Genomic DNA, 23,211 nt, shown 5'->3' on the forward strand with positions numbered 1-23,211 from the left:
CCTAAATTGCCCTAATTTCCCCAACCAGTTCCAGCTGATAATACACGGACTGGCATCTGGTGGAATTCCCTAAGCAATTAACACTTTGCACATACTTCTAACCTGTTTATGGTACAAGATTTTAAACTCAGCTAATTGTTTAAGTCCTGGATTTTATGTGGCTAGCAGGTAATTAACCAGTTAATCAATTAACCAAGTCCAGAGAGAATCAGCTTTGTGCCCAATTCCTGTGGGAGAGGTTCCACAAATCAGAACTGCAGAGAATGATCTGGTCCCATAGACCTGAATAAAAGTTCCAACTGTCCCCTCTTGTGCTCTGGGCTGTATGCAGGATGAGAAAAGATATCTTTAGACTTGGGATGTTTTTAGTGCCAGCCAGCTTTCGTCAAAAGTGCTGATAAGACTTGGCACTGTTCGCTTCCCTGCTTGCTTTATGTGGGTTGCCGTAGTTACTCATAGTTCCCTGATGCTTTTACATTTTGCTGAATACAAAATGTTGTCCTGTAATGCTAATTTCACCGTAGAAATGCAGGTTTGTGCATGATTCCTTACTCCTTCCTTGATTTCCCTATGGTTCAACCTTTCTCCTTTGTAACCCTTGTAGCTGTCTCCTTAAGAGATAATGTTACAAGGTAAACTTTTTCAACCACAGCTGCAGCTGCCCCTTATCACTTACAAAGGCATTCACCTTGACCCTGAGAAGCTTTTGTAACCTTCTTTATCTCCAGAATTTGCTGTTGTATGTGTATATAAGCTATGGAAAGTTGAAGCTAGAGCAGAAGAATAAGAGAGCATGACAAACAGTTCGTGTGTGAATTTATTCTAGATAAGAAATTTTTCCATTCCCCTCTACTCTGAAAACCATTCTTTTCTGCTACCCTGCATGCAGACCTAACAGCTGGTCTTTCAGGCTGCAATGGCCTCTTAACTTTTCACAGGTTCAGGTCAAACGGTATTACTACTTGATGTTTCAATTTCTTTTCTTCTGTCCCCCAATTTGAGCTAACCATATTTAGATAACTACAAAGCTGGTGCAATGATAAAAAAAATCTCTTAACATCTTTAAATGCCTTAGGCGGAGTAGAACTGACTGGAAAAAAGTGGCACACAGGATGTGGGGGAGGGTTGTCCCACCAGCTGAAATGAAGTTATCTTCACCTATGTTGACAGTTGTGGTTCTGAATTCACCAAGTTCTCTTCCATGGGGATGGCAGTTTTCTTCCTAAATGTTTATAAGGAAATAGATTACGAGTGTATTTCACTTATGAAGGAGAAAACACATTAAGCTCTACTAATTTAATGAATTGAAAAACTATGCCTTGAAGCATGGCATTTTTATCAAAAACCCTTTACTAACCAGAAATCTCCTGTGGTTCCACAGTTCTCAAACATGTTAAAGATGTGTTAAAGTCAGTGCATCCTAGAGCATGAACCCAGAACCTAAGAGTGTGGTGCCGAGACACCAATCTCCACACTCTAAGGTTTTAACCACATTTATAAAAAGGCCTTACAGCAGCAACCAGTCTCCATCGGGCACCTTAACTGCGCCCTAGTCAAGAGGACTGGAGTCCAAGGCCCTTGACACACTCAGAAGAGGATGAGTTTGGGTGTCAATCACGTGACTCTAGTTCTGAAGCAGGCAATGCAGCATCTGAAGTCATGGCACGCGCCACACCCGCGCCTCCGTGCGCGCCGCCACTCACTTGAACCCGGTCGCCATCTTCCCGCCCGCGCCGCGCCTGCGCAGCCCGCCGCGCCTGCGCCCTTCCCTCTGCAGGCGTGTCTCCAGCCCGGGGGACTTGGAGCAGTCCTGGGTGAGAGAAGCTCCTCCTTCCGTGGAGGCTGCCGTGTTCCCGGGCACGGGGCGTGAACTCCAGCTCCGGCGAGCTCGAGAGACCCACGAGCAGCTGCTTAGGACCAGGCCTGTTGGGGACTGCCGGGTCGGTGCGGCTCAGAACCCCCACGGGCCTGTGCGCACGTGCACACACGCGCACACGCACACACACACGCGCGCGCGAAATAAACGGGGAGACTGTAGCAGTCCATGGCTCCCGGCATCATTAGATGGCATGGGTGTGAGGCTGGGAGCGCCGTCAGTTTGCAGATGTCCCGCGCGTTGCACTCAGGGGCCGGCTGTGCAATCCTTCGCGAAGCCGCGCGAGGGCGCTGTGGGTGGCGTCGGGCACCTGCCGTGGCGGGGCGCGGCCGCGAGGTGGCGCTGTGGGCGGCGGCCTCGGGCCAGCAAGGCCTCTCCTGTGGGGCGGGGCGGGGCGGAACGGGGCGCGGCGTCGCGCGCCGCTTCCGCGAATGTGGAGCTGCGGGATGGCTTCGCTGCTGCTGCAGCTGGCGGGGCTCGGCGTGGCGCTGGCGGTCGCCGGGCTCATTTTGGTGAGACCGTGGTGGATTCCCGTGCTCCGGGCTTCCCTATCCGCGCTTCCCACTCGTTTTCGGGCCTCTGGCACCCAGATCCCCTGCAATGCTTGACCCTGTTTCCCCTTCGGAACCTTGTCTAAGTGACCAGTCTCCACCCAGCTTCCCCAGCCCCCTGCTCGTGGACCCTCGCCGGCCTACCCTTCATCCCCCAGCCTTCCTACTGGGCCTCCAGACTGCACTTCTGACCCTCCTGGTGTGCCATGTGCTGCAGCCAGGAAGAGAGCTGGGGACCCAGTGGACTAGGGACTGTGAGTGAGCAAGAGACAGGCCCAGACCTTGTTCTTGTCCTTTCGGCCAGGGGTCGTTTTTTCCCGAATCAAGCACCTTAGCATTGCCTTTGCCATTCTTATAGAAACGTTGCAGACCCTTGCTGGTATGTAGAAGAGGGCAGATTCGCCTACCGAACTCTGCCACACAGTACTGAAATAACCTGCCACTCATTCAGTAAACGGAGATTCTGAAAAGCTTCCTTGGTGTTAGACAGTTGGCCAGGAAGGCCTTTGCCGCCTTGCCATGCATGTATACTCACAGTCTAGGAATGGTATAGCCTGATGACTTTGTTGCTGTGTGTCTGGGTGAGCCTAAAATGCCTGCCTTAAAGGCTTGAAACATCTGGATTTTGTTGGCACAGTTCTGAGTTGAGGCTGCCTTACTTTGAATGTGCTGCGCAGATTTAGATGGGTGGGTGCACGGTGGGGTTGTGTGGACTGTATTAGATGCCACTGGCTGGGAGTGGAAGCGGTCCCCTTTATTTCACTGCATGCATGCTGCACTTGGCATGCAGTGAGCTGCATCTTGAAACACATTGTCCGTCCACTCGCTGTCATCCTTTCTCTCCATGGTGTCCCACTTCTTAAAGTCATTTAAAAACAAATCCAAATAACATTTCAGCTGTAACTCATCTGCATTCATTTCTATCAGGACCCTCTTTTAAAACTGTGACTGCAATAAGGTAATTCCAACCGTCTTTAAAAACCTAACTAGTATTTCTGAGGTTCTAAAGACCCTGTCAATTTAAACACTCTGGGTTTGCCAGTGTGGATTTCACAGATTGCCTCCCCAAGCGTCTTTAACTTGGTCTGCCCTCCAAATTTCTTGTAGGATCTGGAGATTTCATTACATTCACGTGTGAGTCTTTTTGATGGCTGTGGGGGTGTCCCCAGGTTTCCAGTGAAACACCTTTTATATCCGGAAGGTCAAGTCTTTAAGATGCTGAGATGTTTCCCTGGTGTCTTAAAACGGTGGCCAGCTTTTATTCTTGTATTATTAGAGACTCCAGGTTTCCTACATGTTTCCAGCCACTGCAGTGATTATTCATGTGATGCTGCCATCCCTACCTCACAGGCCCAAGCAGCACTTCAAGTGACCCACCTGTCCCTTTCCCTGAAGCCCTCGTGGTGACGGATAGATTTTGCTTTCTGTATAACATGCTGTGTTAACATACACCTTCCCAACCCGGATCTGAGTTAATTGTCTCTTAGGAACATTGATTGCTCGCTGGGAAAACTGCATTCAGAAGTCACAACCTGGACAATAGTGTGCACAGCCAGGCTCTTCTTTTTTTTTTTTTTTTTAAGATTTTTTTTTTTAAGTGTGTGTGTGTGTGTGTGTGTATGTATGTGTGCCTGCACATGAGTGCAGAAGTCAGAGACCGTGGGTCCCTGGAGCTGTACTTACAAGCAGTTAGTTGCGAGTCTCCACATGGGTGCTGGGAACTGAACCGGGTTCCCTGCGAGAGCAGCCAGTGCCCTCCACCCCTGGCTCAGAGGAGGACCCCTAGCTGTCAGCGTGGCTGCTGCCCCTGTGCTCACACTCGTCAGTGCACACAGTGGGATACTCGAGGTAGTCGTCCAAGTAGAATACAAACGTGTAGCTTCTCTTCAAACAAAGTTCTCCAGTGAACACGGTGATACCAATTATGGCTCATCTCCAAAGCCAGCTGCCCGTGTCCTTGTAAAAGGCACTCATGAGTTTGTATGTAATATTTATTTTTATTTTGTGTGTATGAGTGCTTTGCCTGAAGGTATGTATGTATGTATGTATGTATGTATGTATGTATGTATGTATGTATGTGCAGTGGGTGCATGCCTGGTGTCCTCAGATGCTAGGAAAGGCTGCCAGATCCCTTGGAACTGGGGTTACGGATGGTTGTGAGCAGCCTGTGCGGGTGCTGGGAACCAAACCTGGGTTCCTTGCAAGAGCAGCCAGTGCTCTTAACTGCTTCAGCCCCAGGAGCCTACAAGTCTTACACTTTACTCCAGAAGATGCTGTGTTCTCAATTCAAATTAAGGATAAGTATCAGGATACATTCTTAAGTGTTACAGTCTCTGCTGTGGGGCTCCAAGGAACTTTCCTTCACAGGCTGAATCAGTTGGGACCTTCGTGTTACAGCTGCCATATGGATTTGTCCTCTCACATACATGCTCAGGCAGGAAATGGTAACTTACTGTCCATTTCTTCTTCTTGTTGTTGTTTTTTTTTAAAGATTTATTTATTATGTATACAGTGTTCTGCCTGCATGCCAGAGAGGGTACCAGGTCTCATTACAGATGTTTGGGAGCCACCATGTGGTTACTGGGAATTAAACCTAGGTCCTCTGCAAGAACAGCCTATGCTCTTAACCGCTGAGCCATCTCTCCAGCCCCCTTTCTGTCCATTTGTAAGAGTGGTCTGGACGTCCTGTTTTGACTCTTGGAAATGGCATAGAAGAGGCCTGAGGAATGAGAGGTAGAAACAAGACCTCCTAAAGCATTTAACACATTACTAATGAGGTCAAGGACAGTCGTCAGTTCATAAGGAGCTGATTAGGGGCTTGCTGCCATGTGGCAGCACAACCACCTCCAGAACACTGTTAGAGTCAAACCTGAGACTGCATATTCTCCCAAACAACAAAATGAAAATAAAAAAAATTGTGCAAATGATGTTTTAGCACAACAAATATTCAAAGAGATCAAAGTAACCTGCTTTTCATGTCTTCCTTTAGGTTTCTGTCATTGCATTTATAACTGCTACAAAAATGCCACCATTTCGCCAACATGAAGAAGAGAAATTCTTCCTCAATGCCAAAGGCCAAAAGGAAACTTTACCCAGCATCTGGGACTCACCCACCAAACAGCTGTCTGTTGTGGTGCCTTCCTACAATGAAGAGAAACGGTGTAAGTTCTACTTGAGTTCCTTCCCTGATGGGTCCTTAGGGAAGAAAAGGAACCATGCAGTGTTCACACTCACTGAGAGGAGTGTGTGGTTGGCAGCTGGGCTTGGGAAGAGGGAAAGTGAGATGGCAGGATTGAGGTTTTCTAGAGAAGTCCTAGGATGAGAACAAGAGACGTTCTGGGTGAGAATGGCCGGAGTGACGTCCCAGAGGCTCTTGGTAGGTGACAGGCACACCTTCCCTGTGTGAATGGAGTGTGCTGGGCTAGCTAACTCATTTTCAAAAGCAATCTCTAAAATATTTTTCCCTTTAGTGCCTGTGATGATGGATGAAGCCCTGAACTACCTAGAAAAGAGACAGGTATCACACTTCTCTTTCAATGTCACACCTCCAGTTAAAACTAAAGCAGGTCACCAATTGTAGACCCTGAGCTAGGAGCACTGTGGGAGGCAGGCCCAGCATGCAGCATGCTCCCTCCAGAGGCAGACAAACCAGGAAGCTGGCATTCTCTGATGTACCCTCCCCCACCTCCTAATTCTCTCTTGCCTGGTGATATATTATAGATTGTGTACCCATGAAAAGTGTGCAGGCTCACTACTATGATGTCTTTAAAAGAGGTGTATATGTGTGTGTATATATTCATGTACAGAGATCCATTGGAGTCTTTATAACATAGTCTGTAGAACTTTGCTTCTCAAATGAATTCACATTGATTACATGATACAAAGGTACAGTCTTAAATTTTTTAATTATAAACTAATCACACAAAAATAAAATATTTTAATACAACCTTCCCTCAGAAACAATCCCAATATTGGGCTTATTTGCATCTAAACATGCATGCAGGCACTCAAACATCCTAGGCAGGCATACTACAGGGGCTGTATATCCAACCCTAAAAGATGTCTATTTTTTAATGCTTGCACTTTTTATATTCAGAAGCACAGTAATTCACATCTTTTTGGAGTCATCTTGGGACAGTTAAAGATGGAGTGAGCTCTATACCTCATCTGTTTCTATCTCTGTCTAGAACTTTCCTTATATTGCTTTGCTTTGGGTTCTAAGACAGATTTCTTGACTGAAAAGGACTACTGCAGACTTGAACTTGTGTAAAGCAGAGGTGAACTGGGCTCCTCCTGTAAGGCTGAGGATTGGCACACATGTTGAATTTCCCTCTGCCCTAGACCTCAGGGACTTCTTTCTCATATGTGGCTCTCCTCCCTGGTCTGCCTTAGCATCACAGATACATGCTGCCTCCACTCATGTGTTGCGGGGTAGATGTCTACCCACCATCTGTCCTGTTCCTTCTGAGCCTTTTGTATTTCATGTGGTTTGTTACTACTGTCTATATTTGTCACTAGCAACACTACAACACCTGTTGCTTAAATTATAACCTTGTTAGGGCTGGGACGATGTCTTAGCAGGTGAAGTGCTTGCTGAAAAGTCTGATGACCTGTGTTCATCCTGAGACCCACAGTGGAAGGAGAGAAGTGACTCCTGCAAGTTGTGCTCTGACCTCCATGCATGTGCACACCCACGTGTGTGAGTGCATACACACACACACACACACACACACACACACACACACACACACGTACAATATTAAAATTAATTTAAAAGAAAAGTGTGTTTTAAATTACAGTTTTACAGGCTGGCAAGGTGGCTCACTGGGTAAAGACCCCTGCTGCCAAGCCTGACCATCTGAGTCTGATCCCTGTGAGTCACATGGTAGGAGAGAGCCGACCCCCACAAGTTGTCCTCTGACCTCATATGTGCACCATGATCATCCCCCCCCCCACACATACACACGTATACATCTACACACAAATGTTAAAGACAATTTAAGAATACTGTTATATCTTTACTAATCTCTATCATAATTTCTCCAAATTTTGATTTGTTATTTTTTGCTTCTTGCAGGAACAGGACCCTAGGTTCACTTACGAGGTGATAGTAGTTGACGATGGCAGTGGAGACCAGACTTCAAAGGTAAATGTGTGCGCTTTTAGAACGGCTGGTCGATAGGAAACTTGGAGTCGTTTAGGACGTGTGGCTATTTCCACTTGCTGGAGGAACCCAAAGCTGTGCTCATTACTTCCTGTCGCATTTTCACGTCTGTTCTTAATAAAATGCCCTGACCAAAGAAGCCTCTTCAGGGAGAAGGGGTTCATCACTGCAGGGAAGTCACAGAGGCAGGAGCGTGAGTCAGCTGGTCACATCACATCCACAGTCAAGAGCAGAGAGGAACAGGTGCCCCCACACTGCCTGCCTGCTTGCTAACTTCCTTCAGTCATACAGTGTTCAGGCCTAGAGAATGGTGCCACCCTCAGTGGGCTGTGTCTTCCAATGTCAGTTAACGCTCAACACAATCCCCCATTGAAATGCCAAGGCCACCCCGTCACAAGAAGAGTGAGCTGCAGAGGTGGTGTCTGTGCCCGATGTCTGTTTGACTTGTGGAATCTGTGTTATTGCTCACCTTTCTGTTTATAGTGATTATGTGTACTTTTCTGTTTATATTGATGATGTGCATCCTGACTGACAGATGTTAACTGTACATGTGTATGGGGCACAATGTGGCATTTTGGTACATGCATGTAACATGTTCTGATCACATCGGGATAGCGCATATCCATGACATCAGTTCTCCAAGCTAACTGTATTCTGACTTTCACGTCACCAACAGGTCGCTTTAAAATACTGCCAGAAATACGGAAGTGACAAAGTGCGAGTGATAACGCTGGTACGGAATCGTGGGAAAGGTGGCGCTGTGAGGATGGTAATAATTCTTATTTTTTTGTAAAATATAAGGTGTTCTGATCACCTCCTTTTCAGCCTGTGATGCCTCGCATCGATGGCAGTGTTTGAATTGATCAACAACTTTAATAATTCCATATTTGATTTGATAAAGTGTAAGCTTCATGCTCTGTCTGTAATACACCAGATGACACAGAGAACGTTTGTGTTTGTGTGGAGTGTCATTGTCAGCTCTGCCGAGGCCAGAGTGGCAGCTCACAGGACAGCGCTCTCGTGTGTTGTGCTTTCCTGTGGAGGCTCCACAGAGCCTGGAAAAGTCAGGTGACTCCTGGGTCTGCTGACGTACAGCCCTGTGCAGCAGGAAAGACAGGCCTCTACACAGTGGAGTGGAGATGGGTAGATGGAGGAGAGGCCCAGGGCCAAGGCCTGTGAGGTAGAAAACAAGTTAAACGGAAAAATGGACAAAGATCCAGTGCGTGTGGAAGGAAATCCAGACAACACCCTGAGATGACTTAGGGTTTCCCCCAAAAGAATCTCCGAACCAGCAGTACAGACTCTCCTCAGCTCTCCAGGTTGTCAGCAGAGGCCCCGGCTCTCACCTTTCACTTCCCTTTCCTCAGGAACACAAAGTGACTCTGGGAGCGTTTCTGTCACCTCCACATCCCATGCAGAAGGGGAAAGGTGCTGCTGGCTGCTTTGCCCCTATAAAGTACTTTCCAAACCCCCCTCCCGATCACGTGTTACATCTCAGGGGCCAGGAAATGCCAGAGGCCATCCCACTTCCTAGAGAGAGCGAGGACTGTTTTCTTCATTTCCAGGTTTTCTTTTTCTTTTCTGGTTTACTGTTGTTAGCTGGCCATGAACTCAGAGCAATTCTTCTGTCTCAGCCTCCCTAGTGCTGAGATTACAAGTTTGTGTCACCATGCCTGGTGCGAATTTTTGTTGTTCTTTTATCATTTTCATTCTTGAGAAAATTTTTGTTTTCTTTCTTTTTTTTTTTTAAAGATTTATTTATGTATTATGTACACAGTGTTCTGCCTGCTTGTATCCCTGCCCAGCAGAAGAGGACACCAGATCTCATTACAGGTGGTTGTGAGCCACCATGTGGGTGCTGGGAATTGAACTCAGAACCTCTGGAAGAGCAGCCAGTGCTCCTAACCTGAGCCATCTCTCCTGCCCTAAAACTGGGCTTCTTTTTGAAAGGAGGAGGCCTTGAGGTGTGATGTGAAGTTCTTGTAGGTGACTGAGCAGGGTTGGCCTACAGGAGGACTAAGAGGGCCTAGGAGTTCAGATCATGAACTTTGAGCCAGAGAGCATGCCTGCTTGCTGTATTTATTTATTTGTTTATTTGTTTGTTTATTTTTTCTGTTTAAATAAAATATTAAACCTGGAGAAATGGCCAGGGAGCGAGCTTGGTTGCTTGCTTGATTTTTGCTGTTTATAGTTTTTTTTTTTTTTTTTTTTTTTTTTTTTTAAGATTTATTTATTATGTATACAGTGTTCTGCCTGCATGTACGCCTGCAGGCCAGAAGAGGGCACCAGATCTCATTACAGATGGTTGTGAGCCACCATGTGGTTGCTGGGAATTGAACTCAGAACCTCTAGAAGAGCAGCCAGTGCTCCTAACCGCTGAGCCATCTCTCCAGCCCCGATTTTTGCTGTTTAAATAAAACATTAAACCTGGAGAAATGACCCAGCAGTTAAGAGCACTGCCTGTTCTTGCAGAGAACCTAGCTTTGGTCCTAAACACTCACATGATGACTTACAACCATCTGTACCTCGAGTTCCAGGGGATATAGTGTCCTCTCTGGCCTCTGCAAGTACTGTGTATGCACGGTACATGTACATACATGCAGGCAAAGCACTTAAACAGGTAAAATAAAATTAAATCAATAGCATATGTTGTAGAATATAATGTGTTTCATTTTCTTACATGGAGATGATGCAGATTAATCTCCTTCACACCCCACTGTCCCCTCTTGTCCTCCTTACACTGTTCTCTGGGTGTCTTTAGACTTAACGCAGAGTAAGACTTGAGAAGAGGCATCAGTCCTCCTCCAGGGTAGTGTTGTGTGGGTTTGGTTTATATGCACAGTGGGGGTGAGAAGACAGAGGAGGGGAGGATGCAGGGCAGATGCCACAGGCAGTCGAGCTGGGTCTGAGGGAGATGGAGGCATCCTGAGGAGGGCCCAGCCCTCGCCAAGGGCCGATGATGAGAGTCTGTGCAGATGTGGATGAGTCATTTCCGCAGTCAGTGTTGGGTGCTGACAAAGGCCCTGGATCACTCCAGCACACACGGAAATTAATGTCCTTGTAAATATGTGCATGTGTAGTTACGATTTGTACTAAAGACCAAACTGATTTTACCGAGTGTCACAAGGACAGTAGCGGACAGTGTAGGACCTGAAGTTAGTGAGACACCTTTGTCCTGTTCAGCAACTCATTTAAAACACTAAAGGCACCATTATAAAGGAAGCTAATGTTTCACTGTGCACTTTTCAAGAATATGAGGCCTCAGACTGGAAATCCTTCTAAGTGGGGATTACAGATGCAGAGCCACACCCAGAGCATTTGTTATTTCTGTTTGGGGACAGGTTCTTTCCTCTGTTGCTCAAGTTGCCTTGAGTCACGTGAGAACTGTGACTCACTAACATGGGGCACTTAGATGGTGTGACGTGTGTCCTGCTTTCTGTGTTAGTGCTGAGGACTTCCTTTCTTCCTCCAAATTGCCTGTATTCAGACTTGATACTTTCCAGGGTATGAGGAGGAGGAGTCTGAAACATTTGCAACAATGGAATGGACAGTAGACACATGTGAGGACTTCCTATCTGCTTAGCTGTGAACTTTGGCCTCCTTCTGCCATATCATTCCTAATACTTCACTCTTGGATGTCTTAGAACAGAGTGAACTTAGTTCTAAGCAACTCTCTTTCTCCTGAAATTTGTGAATACAGGGTGTATTCAGTTCTCGAGGAGAGAAGATCCTCATGGCTGATGCTGATGGAGCCACAAAGTTTCCAGATGTTGAGAAACTAGAAAAGGGGCTGAGTGATCTCCAGCCATGGCCTGTAAGTATAAGAACTCACTGCATGTGATAGTCAGGAGCACAGGGCTCAAAAGTGAAGTCAGAATTTACCTAAAGTTAAACTTTCTCTTTGTTTAGAAACAGGTTCTTACTATATAGAGCAGGCTGGCCTTGAACCCACAGAGATCCACCTGTCTCTGCCTCCCAAGCGCTGGGATTAAAGGTGTGCGCCACCGCACCCAGCAGAGTCCTCTTAATAAGCTTGACTAGCTGTCTGCAAGCTATGCGTATTCTGAACCCCTCAATAGACTTTACAAATACTATAGTAACATATTTGTAAATATTATTATTTTCAAAGTGTTTCTAAAGGTGAGACATTCGCATTGAAAATGGATGTATTGATGTGTGATACTTAAATATTAAAAAGAATGATGGTGTTGCCTTTTCCCCAGGATCAAATGGCCATCGCTTGTGGGTCTCGTGCTCATCTGGAGAAAGAATCGATTGCTCAGGTGAGGCTTCCCCGAGCTGCCATGGACAGTAGCTCGTTACCCTTTAACCCCCTTTTACATGCACATGCGCATCTTGTCAGATATGGGTTCCTGTGTTTTCTCTCAAAAATGAGCTTCCCTTCAACTTCATTGAATTTGTGGAAGATTAGCTTAAGTGTACACAGGACAAGTGAGGCCTTACCTTACAATGTAAGTGTTCTCAGAATTGTTTCTAAGATACAGAGATGATCATTTGATCAAGACAGACTTTTCTAAAGAAAAATTGATTTTTGAAGATTCTTTCTCTCTCTGTGTGTGTGTGTGTGTGTGTGTGTGTAGGTACCCACAAAGGCTAGAAGAGAATGTCAGATCCCCTGGAGCTGAAATTACAGGCAGTGTGAGCTGCCCAAGTTGGTGCTGGGATCTGAACTTAGGTCCCACAGAAGAGCACTGAGTCATCCCTTTAGCTCTGTGTCTGTTTTTAGCCTGCCCGATTGCCCTCAGTGTTTCCTATACTGGCGCATATCAGTGACCACTGTGTTGAGCACTCCTGGTCCAAAATCCAAAATTTTGAAGGCCAACATGATGCCATGAAGGGAAATGTGTCCCATATGTAGATTACTTTAAAAATAACCTTTTGTATATTTGCCTAAGGTTGAAATGGAACATGAATCTCACAGTTAGACTTTCCCTTTCCCCTGTCTAATGTGTGTGTGTGCATGAATAAAATATTCTAAATTATGAAAAAAGTATAAACTCTGAGATATTCCTAATCCCAAACGTTTATGATAAGCTCTATTCAGAGTGTATTTTGAGTTTTGTTGAGTTTAAATATTTCTCATTTCATGTCTATGAAGAAACCACTTAACTGCAGATTGTCAGACTCATGACATATCCTTTTAGAAAGATACATGTCACCAAAGACTGCAGGTGGAGGCTGCTCTTTTGTAGATCATACTGAAAACGCCAGAGCAACTCACAGGATAAAACATTTCAGTGAGGAACTCGTGTGTGTGTGTGTGTGTGTGTGTGTGTGTGTGTGTGTGTGTGTGTGTGTGTGTGTTAGAAGTCGCAGTCAGAGAATCAGAGTTTTCTCTTTCAAATGGAGATCTTGAGTGTGAAGTCCATAACCGTCATGTTCACAGTGGTTCTTCACCGAGAGTAGAGAAGAGCCAGTGTCAGTATGTGGCTGAATTACCTGGGGAGGGATTTATAGTGTGTAACCGCAGCCAGTCCATCACTGAGTCAGACTCTAGAATGAGACCAGGGCCTGCCTTTGCAGCAGGCCACAGATCTATGCATGTTAATTCTACAACTATTAAAATAAAATTGAAGATCTCCCTCCATGATTCTGAAATGAGGTAGGAGGAGAGTTTAAACTTTATCAAGACATGGACAGCAAAGTTGCAAACCCTCATGAGCGTGGAAACCAGGCTCCTTTGTTGAAGGGCAAGGCAGCAGACTTCACTGGGAAGCAGAGAAACAGCTCTTGTAGCTGGAAGGGGACTCCAGCATGAGTTTCCCTAGACACTCGTTTTTTACGATTTTTTATTTTTATTTTTTTGTATATGAACTTTCTGCCTGCATGTATGTCTATGTACTGTATGCATGACTGGTTCTTACAAAGGAGGGCACTAGATCCCTGGAGCTGGAGTTACAGATATTTGTGCATCACAGTGTGATTCTGGGAACTGAACCAGTGACCTCTGATAAAACAGCCAGTGTGCTCTTAATCACTGAGCCATCTCTCCAGCTCCAAAGTAAACAATTTTAATATCTACTTAGTATTCTATGTCCAATGTAGTTTTCAGTAGTGTTTGAAAAAATTGGTTAAGCATGGAGAATGTCACTGTCCTAGATATTTAACATAGAAAGCTGAGAGATTGGTAAGTCCAACTTGACCAACATGTTTATACATGGAAGAAAGAAAGAAAAAAGTATGTGTCCGGAAGGGATAGCACATTGCTGAGGTTCTGAATTCAGCAATGGGAAATGTAACTACATCCCATCAGGAAAATGATCCCAGCCAGTAGACCGATAATGCAGACTGTCATGAGGGTGTGTGTGAATTATTACATTGTATGACATGAACATGATGCTCTGAACACAGCATAATTATCAAACTTTCTTTGCAAATGAACAGGCTGACGTTAATATAAAGAATTTGTGAGTAAATTTTTTCCCTTTTCAAACTATGAAGCATGGGGCTACAGAGATGGCTCTGTGGTTCTGAGCACTGGCTGCTCTTGCAGAGGACCTGGAATCAGTTCCCAGTTCCCACATGGTAGCTCACAACACCCACAACTCCTGTTCCAGGGGATCCAGCAGATTTTTCTGGAACTGTATATGTGTGGCACAACAGGCATACATGCAGACAAAGCACTCGTGCACATACAATTAAATCTGGTTTTGTTTTTGTTTTAATATGAAGCACTGTGGGGCAGGGCTAGTCTGCTTGGTGAAGGAAAACAGAGACTGCGACAGGAGGAATCAGGAGCTACTAGAGTCATCCATGGAGGAGAGAGGAGGCCTCTGCATGCTGCTGGGCTGTGTGTCTGGACTGACCCTTGTCTTCCTGCAGTACTGAGGCTCAAAGCCAGGGCCTTGTGTGCTCGAGGCCAGTGCTTCACCACTGAGCTCTGTCCTTAGCCCTGGGGTTTTGTTTTGAAGGATGTAAACTCTCTGTCCTTAGAACTTCCATCAGTTGAAGCTGGGGAGCGGGGCTCCCAGCACTCTGGAGGCTGAGACGCAATTAGCACTCTCCCAGGTCTACATATACATAGTTTATAATGGTCTGCATCCATGTCTTCACCTCTCAACCTAGGGGTTGATTCGGGGCTTCTGGCCCGTCATGCAGAGGATGGCCTGATCCGCTCATTGTGGAGTAGGAGTCGCCTGCTGCCTTGCTGCTTGTAACTGCCACCCAGTGGGAGTGCTGTCCAGATCATTAGAGAGCTACACCTGCCTTACGGAAAGCTGTCTCCAGGAGACCGGAGGCATCTAGTGACAGCACGATCTTCTATTTCCCTCCTACACTACACATAGCATAAGCCACAGGGACCAGTCCCAGGACGGTGAACAGATCATCAAAGAATTAAGATGCCCAATAGCAGGTCGAGTGCCTTACAGAATAGTGTCTGGACGCAGCTTGTCTGTGTTCACTGTCCTCAGCATCATCCCGTCTGTTGCTGCTCTCCCTGAAGGCAGGCAAGGCACAGATAGAACACTTGGGTTTTTTTGATGGTGTCTCTGGAGTTTATCATTTAATAGCGTTCAGGAGTGGAATCCTTTGCCATTTATTTAATGCCTGTATTTTTTTTTTAACAAAATGAAATTACCTGTAAGCTTTATATTTCTCCTGACTTCCTGTACTTTATAGACCTTGGGGATACTGTAATTAATTCTGAGACAGTGTCTCTCCTAATATTTTAAACGCCCATTTCAGAAGCTTACAGACCATTTCTTTTTTAGCTTCACCTACTGAAGTCTGTCTCAAAATGTATTTTAGGTATCTTCTAAATTTTAAGTTTCAAAAACTGAAGCAAGATTTTCTTTGTAGTTTATCTAGAGTATTATACTTTTTTCTCCTTTATTTTTGTTTAATGTGTGTGTGTGTTCTGCCTGTGTGTATATGCACCACATGTGTGAAGTACTTTTTAGGCCAGAAGAGTATATCAGGATGCCCTGGAACTGGAGTTAGAGATGGTTGTGAGCCAACACGCGGTGCTGGGACCTGAACCCGGGTCTTCTGCAAGAGCTCTTAGTTGCTGAGCCATCTCTCCAGCCCTTCTTATGTTTTCATATGTGTTAGAAATCAGATAAATGAGGCTGGGTGGTGCTGGCTCACACCTTTAATCCCACCCAGCACTCTGGAGGCAGAGGCAGGCAGATTTCTGTGAGTTTGAAGCCAGCCTGGTCTACAGAGTGAGTTCCAAGACAGCCAGGGCTACAAAGAGAAACCCTGTCTCAAAAAACAAAATGAAATGCATTAAACTCTTCTTGTGAATACCTCGCCTTCTGCTTTTTAGTAAACAGTTGTATTCTAAAATAAGACAAAGCTCTGTTCCCGCCCAGCTAAGCAGCCGGGAATATTTTTCTATGCCCGTGCAATTCACATTGAAAACTATTCAAGCAGAAGTTTTCATGTGTCTTTTCTCCTTTTAATTTTCATTTTCCTATCTTTCAGTTTCTGTTTGCCCCTTTCCTTAGCATAATCATTCTTTGGGGAGTTCAGTCAGTCTTCCCGTGTTTATTGGAAGTATTTTATGTGAAAGACACTGAGCGGGCAGATCTGAGCTTCCCAAAGTGTCCTGAGATGAGATTTCCCCACCCCCACCTGCTTAGGGAGGTAAGAGCCATCTGTGTCAGACCTTGACTGGTGGTGACAGGTGACAGAGGAGGAGGACTTTACATCCTTCACGGAGGGGGCTCTGATGTCCCTTCCCGACCAATCACAGTGGAGCTGTGGTGAGAATAAAACCCTCAGCCTTTTTCATAAAACTGTTCTGACTTCCTGTCACCCTCTGGCCAGGCACAGGGCTTACAGCCTCGACACAATCTATTTCACTCTCCCACTCACTCTGTAAGGTAGATGCCTTTCCCTCCCATAGGGAGGAAACAGAGCTGCTGCCTTTTCTCCAGGCCAGCCTGCTGTCAGCGGGAGCCAGGACTCCAGTCCGTTCAGAACACGCCTCTCCTTTGTATTTGTCGTCACACCGTGTGATGACGATTTACAATAAAAAACAAACAGGTCGGTGCAGCGCTGGCCCCCCTCGGGTCTTGAGCTTGTGCTGTGGGACTCAGGCCCCAGGACTCGCTGTGCTTCTCCCATGATGCTCTGCTCTTGAAGCAGCGTCCTGCTCACTGTACCCCCCAGCCCCGCTGTGGGAACTGGAGGTGCACCCGTCAGCAGCGGGTTTAAGTGCCCGTCTTCAGTGTCTCCCGGAATGGAACAACCATTTCTCCTTTGCCTTTGTTCCAGCGTTCCTACTTCCGTACCCTTCTTATGTACGGGTTCCACTTCCTGGTGTGGTTCCTCTGTGTCAAAGGAATCAGGGACACGCAGTGCGGGTTCAAATTACTAACCCGAGCAGCAGCGGCCCGGACCTTCTCGTCTCTGCACATTGAACGATGGTAGGTTTCCGACTGGGACGTCTCGTGCCTGCCCTCCTTCCGGGCGTCCAGATAATAGGACACGGCCCTGCTGTCCCATGACACACATCCAGAGGGAGCCAGACTGACACGTGTGTTACGCGTTCACCTAAGCAGAGGCAGTGTCAGCTGTGTGGCGGGAGTACACCCTGTCTCCTCAGGCCTCCCTCCTCCCTCCCACACTCCTTTGCAGTTGGTGGGTCTCTCTCCTCAGCCTGGCTCTTGGATGGCTGAGCTCTCTCTCCTGCCAACTTGAACGCTGGCCTCTTCCATTTCTTCTCCCGTGTGTGGTCACCCTTTCCTCCTTAGCTCATCTTCCTTCCAACCCTGTCCGGTGACCCTGCCTGCGTCCTGCAGCTCCAGCCCTGTTTGCTCCAGCCACAGCCTTTTAAGAAAAGGGAGCCCTGCGGCTGCTGCCTTCATCTTTCCCCATCCTGTCCCTCATGCTTGTCCTTGCTGCCTGCTGAACCAGCCCTGACATTCGTTCAGCCCCTGCATGTGTCCAGCCACGGCCGCAGCCTGTTGGTTTCTCTGCGTCTCCACCACCATGCAGCCCCAGGGATCTTTGTAGTCACACTCACACTGCTGCTTCCAATCTGCGGTGGTTTCCCATGACCTTTAGAGGTCATTGCAAAGCTGCCCCTGCCTGTGTCCCCTCTTCCCACCATGCACTGTGACAGTCGTCACCCCTGTCTGCCTGTGTCCCCTCTTCCCACCATGCACTGTGACAGTCATCACCCCGTCTGCCTGTGTCCCCTCTTCCCACCATGCACTGTGACAGTCGTCACCCCTGTCTGCCTGTGTCTCCTCTTCCCACCATGCACTGTGACAGTCGTCACCCCTGTCTGCCTGTGTCCCCTCTTCCCACCATGCACCGTGACAGTCGTCACCCCCCCCCCGTCTGCCTGTGTCCCCTCTTCCCACCATGCACTGACAGTCGTCACCCCTGTCTGCCTGTGTCCCCTCTTCCCACCATGCACTGACAGTCGTCACCCCTGTCTGCCTGTGTCCCCTCTTCCCACCATGCACTGTGACAGTCATCACCCCTGTCTGCCTGTGTCCCCTCTTCCCACCATGCACTGTGACAGTCGTCACCCCGTCTGCCCTGCCTGTGTCCTCTCTTCCCACCATGCACTGTGACAGTCGTCACCCCCGTCTGCCTGTGTCCCCTCTTCCCACCATGCACTGTGACAGTCATCACCCCTGTCTTCCCTGCCTGTGTCCCCTCTTCCCACCATGCACTGTGACAGTCGTCACCCCTGTCATTCTCTCTCCCCTGGGGCCATTGCTTTAGTCTGATTTCTGTCCTCCGAGCATAGGCTTTTGAGGGGCCGGGAATGTCCCTTGGTTGGAAGGGTGCTTGCATGCACAAGGCCCTGGGCTTGATCTCCAGCTCCAGGGGAGGAAGAAAGCTCTGGAAGAGAAGGAGTCCCGCCTGACTTGATTACTAATCTACTCCACTACAAAGAGTGCTTGGCACATTGTCAGTGCCCGGGGAAATAGCACTGCAAAGATCCTTGCTGAGTGTTAGTCACAGTTCTGTGTGACTTGTTCCTGATGGGTATCTGCATAATTATCTAATATATGCCCAGGTTTGATGTCTCTACCACTTTCGTGTGTCTGCTTCTGAAGATCTTCTCTAGAAATAGGTTTCAGGTAAACTCCCCAAAATTCTCTTAAACTGTAGCATCAAAATTTAAATTATCATATATATGTTTTTAAATTATTATATATATACATATATATGTATATATTTAGTTCTTAAAGTCTTTAACTTCCTCGATTAAAACAGATGAAGTGTAAAGTAGGTGGTCTTCGGGTACAGGTGTCTGTTTTTGTTCTGTGGTCAGCGTCCTATGCTAATTATTCTTGGTTCCCAAAGGCTTCCCCAGCATTCCCAACCCTGTCCCTGGCTGTGGCTCTTGCTGCCTGGTTGCACTTTCATGATGAAAACAGTGTATCTGCAGATGTAGTTTGTGTGAAGGAAGGATCCAAGCTAGCATGGCTGTAAACATGTATTTAGACAGAGTAACCCTGTGGATGTGCCTGTCACCACCAGAGCCTTCCAGACTAGGTAGGCTTCAATGGCTGCCAGGACCCACCCTATCCAAGACAGCCCAGGGAAGGGCAGGGCCCCTGGCTGAGAGAACAGAGTAGAGAAGCGGCTGCGGGTGACTGCGGTGGCCCTTTCAGGAGCCTGGCAGTTCTGTGTGGTGAACTGGGTAAGGCTGAGACTGAAAGCGTCTGTCTTGCAGACTCCTGGGATTAGAGTCTCTCTGAGCACACAAGGCCGGTTTCCTCTGAGGGTTTCTGAGCTGTGACTGAGGTTCAGCACCTCTCATTTAAATGTTACATATTTGTTCTCCATGAAGCTTCCGATCCACTGTGTTCATTTATTTGACCCTCTGTGGGTCTGGCCTTCAGTTTTACATAGAATTTTCACATCTGCCCTGTGAGCTTTCAAACCTGCCTGGTTGACATCTGATTGATGACCCCACTTGTCCTCTGTAAAATAAACAATATATTTTCTGTTTCAGGGCATTTGACGTAGAACTGCTGTACATAGCACAATTTCTTAAAATTCCAATAGCAGAAGTTGCTGTCAACTGGACTGAAATTGAGGGTGAGTGTATTGTTTTTTTTTTTTTTTTTACAGTTGGTACTTAGCCGGGCAATGCAGTTGTCTGAGAGAATCTGCTGGCTCCCATTCCCTTTTCTCCTTCACCAGGGCCTCCCCAGCTCTCCACAGAGCCCTCTGTGATCCATCACATTTCCTCCTGCTGTTTTTCCAGACTCTTCTTCAGTCTTTGGTGGGCTTCCTGCTGGCCCAGGTTTCCAGTGGACAAAGTCCTGGGGCTCAAGTGTTGCTAGCTGTGCAGAGCTAAGGACACGCCATGAGTGTCATAGCCATCCAGAACCCCATGCCCTTGCTTTTGACGTGTGGTCTCATTGCATGGCCTAGACCAGTCTTGAACTCACAGACTCAAGCAGTCCCTATCTCAGCCTCCAGAGGGTTAGCTGTGTCTGCACATAGATCCCCAAATGTAAAGGCCTCTGAAATCTTCAGCTCCGTGAAATCTATATAAACCTGTGTCAGGCTCCTTTCCAACAACGCTGTGCATGTGCAGTGTGAGCTCTCGATTTCTCCTGCAGTTACCTTGGGACAAACCCAGACAGTTCACTGTGTGGGGCAGTTGGCAGGACCAGCTGGAGACCTTTGCAAAGTCTCCTCCCCTGTGCACTTGGCCTGCGGCCCCTCTCTGGGAGTCCTGATGCAGTAGCGTGTGTGATGCCTGAGTTCAGGTGTCTGTGGCTTACACAAACTGCAGTGTGTTTGTAGAAACTTCACAAGTCCACACCATTATTCTAGAATCAAAGAGGACAGTTGAGGGGGTTGGGGGTTAAAATCATTCTCAGGTGTGTGCCGTTGGCTCCTTTTTATCTCAGAGGTAGTTGTGAAGGTAGTTCCTAGTTTGTCCCCAATTAACACTAGAGAATGTCTCCAAAATGCTCTGCCGGCCATGTTTCCAGAAGAAAGCTGTATGCAGGGTAGTAAGGCGGATCTGCTTTGATGGTGGAGTTTGGTTAGGAGTGATGAGTACTGGTAGGTGTTCACTGACTGGTAGGTACCACACCAGTGACCTGGAGACCAGACATCCGGTTAGACTGCTATTCCCTTGTAACCCGAGGCAGAGCTATGGACAGCTGCTGTCTGGACACGGCCATCATTGTCACTGTTGAGGCTGGTCATTGCTGGGTGTGGTGGTGCACACCTGTGACCCCAGGCCTCAGGAGGTTGAGGCAAGGAGGGTCACAAGTTCAGAGCCAGGTTGGAATACTAGTGAGTCTAAGGCTCACTTTGGCTGAGCTTTTATTGGGAAGAAGAGAGAGAGGCTTATTTGTAGCCTTCTGTGTGCGTGTTTACAGCACTCTGCAGAATGATTAATTTTCCTGAGTTGCCACCCAGTTCCCAGTACTCTCTCCCTGCACAGACCCTTCCCTCCCTGCACAGACCCTTCCCTCCTTGGCATCTGAAACTTTCACAATTGAGAGTCACCCAAGTTTCCTTGCACTCACAGACTTAGCTTTGAGAGGAGAGTCACTTCAGCTTTATAATTAAAAAAATAAAAATATTTAAATAAAATTAAGATGCTTACAAAGGTCATTGACTTCTGGAGAGAGAGAGAGAGAGAGAGAGTGTGTGTGTGTGTGTGTGTGTGTGTACATTCCCAGAGATTCACATATGTAGAAAGCTGCTCTCTACCTCCCAGCCCCAGCCACTTTTAGGATACAATTTTAAATTGCTGTATATTTCTCCTAATTTAATTTAATTTATTTTTAATTGCAGGTTCTAAGTTAGTTCCATTTTGGAGCTGGTTACAAATGGGCAAAGACCTGCTTTTTATCCGGCTGCGGTATCTGACGGGTGCCTGGAAGCTTGAACGAACAAGGAAAATGAGTTAGTTTGCTGTTGGGACTGGACTGCATTTTTACCGACCAGTGTCATGCAATTTCACTTGAAATCAGGATTTTTCAATAAAGCTGCGATGGGCCCATTCTCACTATCCGCCTTTGTACGTCCTTAAGAATTACCTGCCACGAGGAAACCATGAGATGTCTTTTGGGACAAATAAATTTTTATGTATTTGTGTCATAAATTAGATTTTCTTGTATTTAGCAGTCTTTGTTTTGGCTCCTGTCACTAAGATTCTGAGATGGACACTTTGAGACTGAAGACCAAAGCAGTTTCTTAAAGGTGCTTGCACAGCTTTTACAATCATGATTCAATCCAACCCTGGACAGTCACTGAAAGATGAGGTTGGCTGTAAGTTTAAATACGGGTTTACCTGCGTCATGGTAACTTTATTTAACACTAAGAATGGCAGGAATTTGTAAGAGGTGTGACTGTGTCTCCGTGCTGAAGGTACCCACGTCCTTGCTGTTCTGTTCATCGCCCTCACTAGGCCTGTACTGCGCTGTGACATCTCACCCCGACAGCCCTCCCCTCTGGGATTTGTGAGATGTGGACATTCTGTTGGCTTTCTGTCCTTTACTTTCCATTGCTGGCTTCAGACATTCTTGGGCAATCCAGGCAATCCTAAGCTGTATCTCAACCCCTGGAAATTCTTTACCAAAAAAGTTTTTAAATAATGATCATTTCTGACATCATAGAGAAACTAAGAATAATAAAAGCTGTGATAGTTTCCATTTGAAATGCATGCTGAATGCATGTGTTGGTGGCTTGGTCCCCAGCATCTGACTGTTTGGAAGAATGGAACGTTTAGGAGGTGGCACTTAGAACAAGTTAGGGCACTGGGGCTGTACTCTTAAAGGGGAGAGTGAGCAGTGTCCGTGTCCACATTTACCTCTATAAACGCAGAATCACCCAAGCTAAGAGTGTAGAATATTATCTGCGGTACTGTGAGAAAAGAGCAATTTGATATACAGAACCTGCTGACATGGGCTGTCATAACCCTGCCTCAAACAAGGTGGAAAGGTGAGGGCATGCCTGAGACTGTCCATGTGAGCCCACCCCACCCTCCAAAGATGGAAAACAGGAAGTCTTGTTCTGTAAGCAGTTTTCTATGGCGTTGCCCTGGAAGGGGTGTCTGGCTGATCACAGCCGCATCGTGTTCACAGGTGGCACCTGCAGCCTTCTCTCTGGCCATTAGGGCCGGGGCTCGGTATATGTGACATGGAGGGTTTGAGAGCTCACATCCAGAGGTCAGAGGACAGCGCTCCAGTGTGATGAAACTAGGGATGAGACTCGGGCATCAATTCCGTGCAGCAAGGGCTTTCCCAGCTGAGCCATCTTTCCAGAAAATGCTAGATGTTATCTTTTGCAGACATACCCCGGTTGTCCCAGGACAGCAGCAGGCTGAGGCTGTCACCTCCTGCTCCCCGCAGAAGGGATGTGAGTGTACACCTCCCCCATGTGGCAGATGAGCAAGTGAGGACCCGTGAGCCTCCCTGCCTGATGTGGGAACATCTGGTGCCACCTTTGTTTCCACGTGAACTCCGGAAGGGCCATGAGAGGTGTGTGCCTCGGCTCTGCACTTAGGCTGACGGGAGTCTGAATTGTGCCAGCCACTTCCTGTCCCAGGAGCTTCAGCTGTAAAACAGAAACGATAACCTCGCCTTGTAAGATGTGAGGGTGGAAGTAGAGCATCTGCCACGCTCACCAAATTCTGTGCCAGGGAACTTTTA

At 47.1% G+C, this 23,211-nt stretch overlaps 1 protein-coding gene across 2 annotated transcripts; it reads left to right on the top strand.

Moving 5' to 3' along the window:
- Positions 1-2,254: 2,254 nt before the first annotated feature.
- On the top strand, positions 2,255-21,665 carry Alg5 (ALG5 dolichyl-phosphate beta-glucosyltransferase). Of its 2 annotated transcripts, none has more exons than XM_006977568.4 (10): positions 2,255-2,388; positions 5,417-5,588; positions 5,898-5,944; positions 7,505-7,573; positions 8,268-8,360; positions 11,292-11,405; positions 11,815-11,874; positions 16,835-16,986; positions 19,542-19,627; positions 21,353-21,665. In XM_006977568.4, exons 1-10 carry the CDS (start codon positions 2,308-2,310, stop codon positions 21,466-21,468), a joined length of 990 nt encoding a protein of 329 aa, XP_006977630.1. In that variant the 5' UTR covers positions 2,255-2,307; the 3' UTR covers positions 21,469-21,665. The 2 variants fall into 2 exon arrangements, with proteins under 2 accessions (XP_006977630.1, XP_042134981.1); XM_042279047.2 differs by lacking the exon at positions 2,255-2,388 and adding an exon at positions 4,749-4,871.
- The last annotated feature ends 1,546 nt before the right edge of the window (positions 21,666-23,211 follow it).

The sequence above is a fragment of the Peromyscus maniculatus genome, chromosome 6 (genome assembly GCF_049852395.1).
Source record: "Peromyscus maniculatus bairdii isolate BWxNUB_F1_BW_parent chromosome 6, HU_Pman_BW_mat_3.1, whole genome shotgun sequence".
Lineage (NCBI taxonomy): Eukaryota > Metazoa > Chordata > Mammalia > Rodentia > Cricetidae > Peromyscus > Peromyscus maniculatus.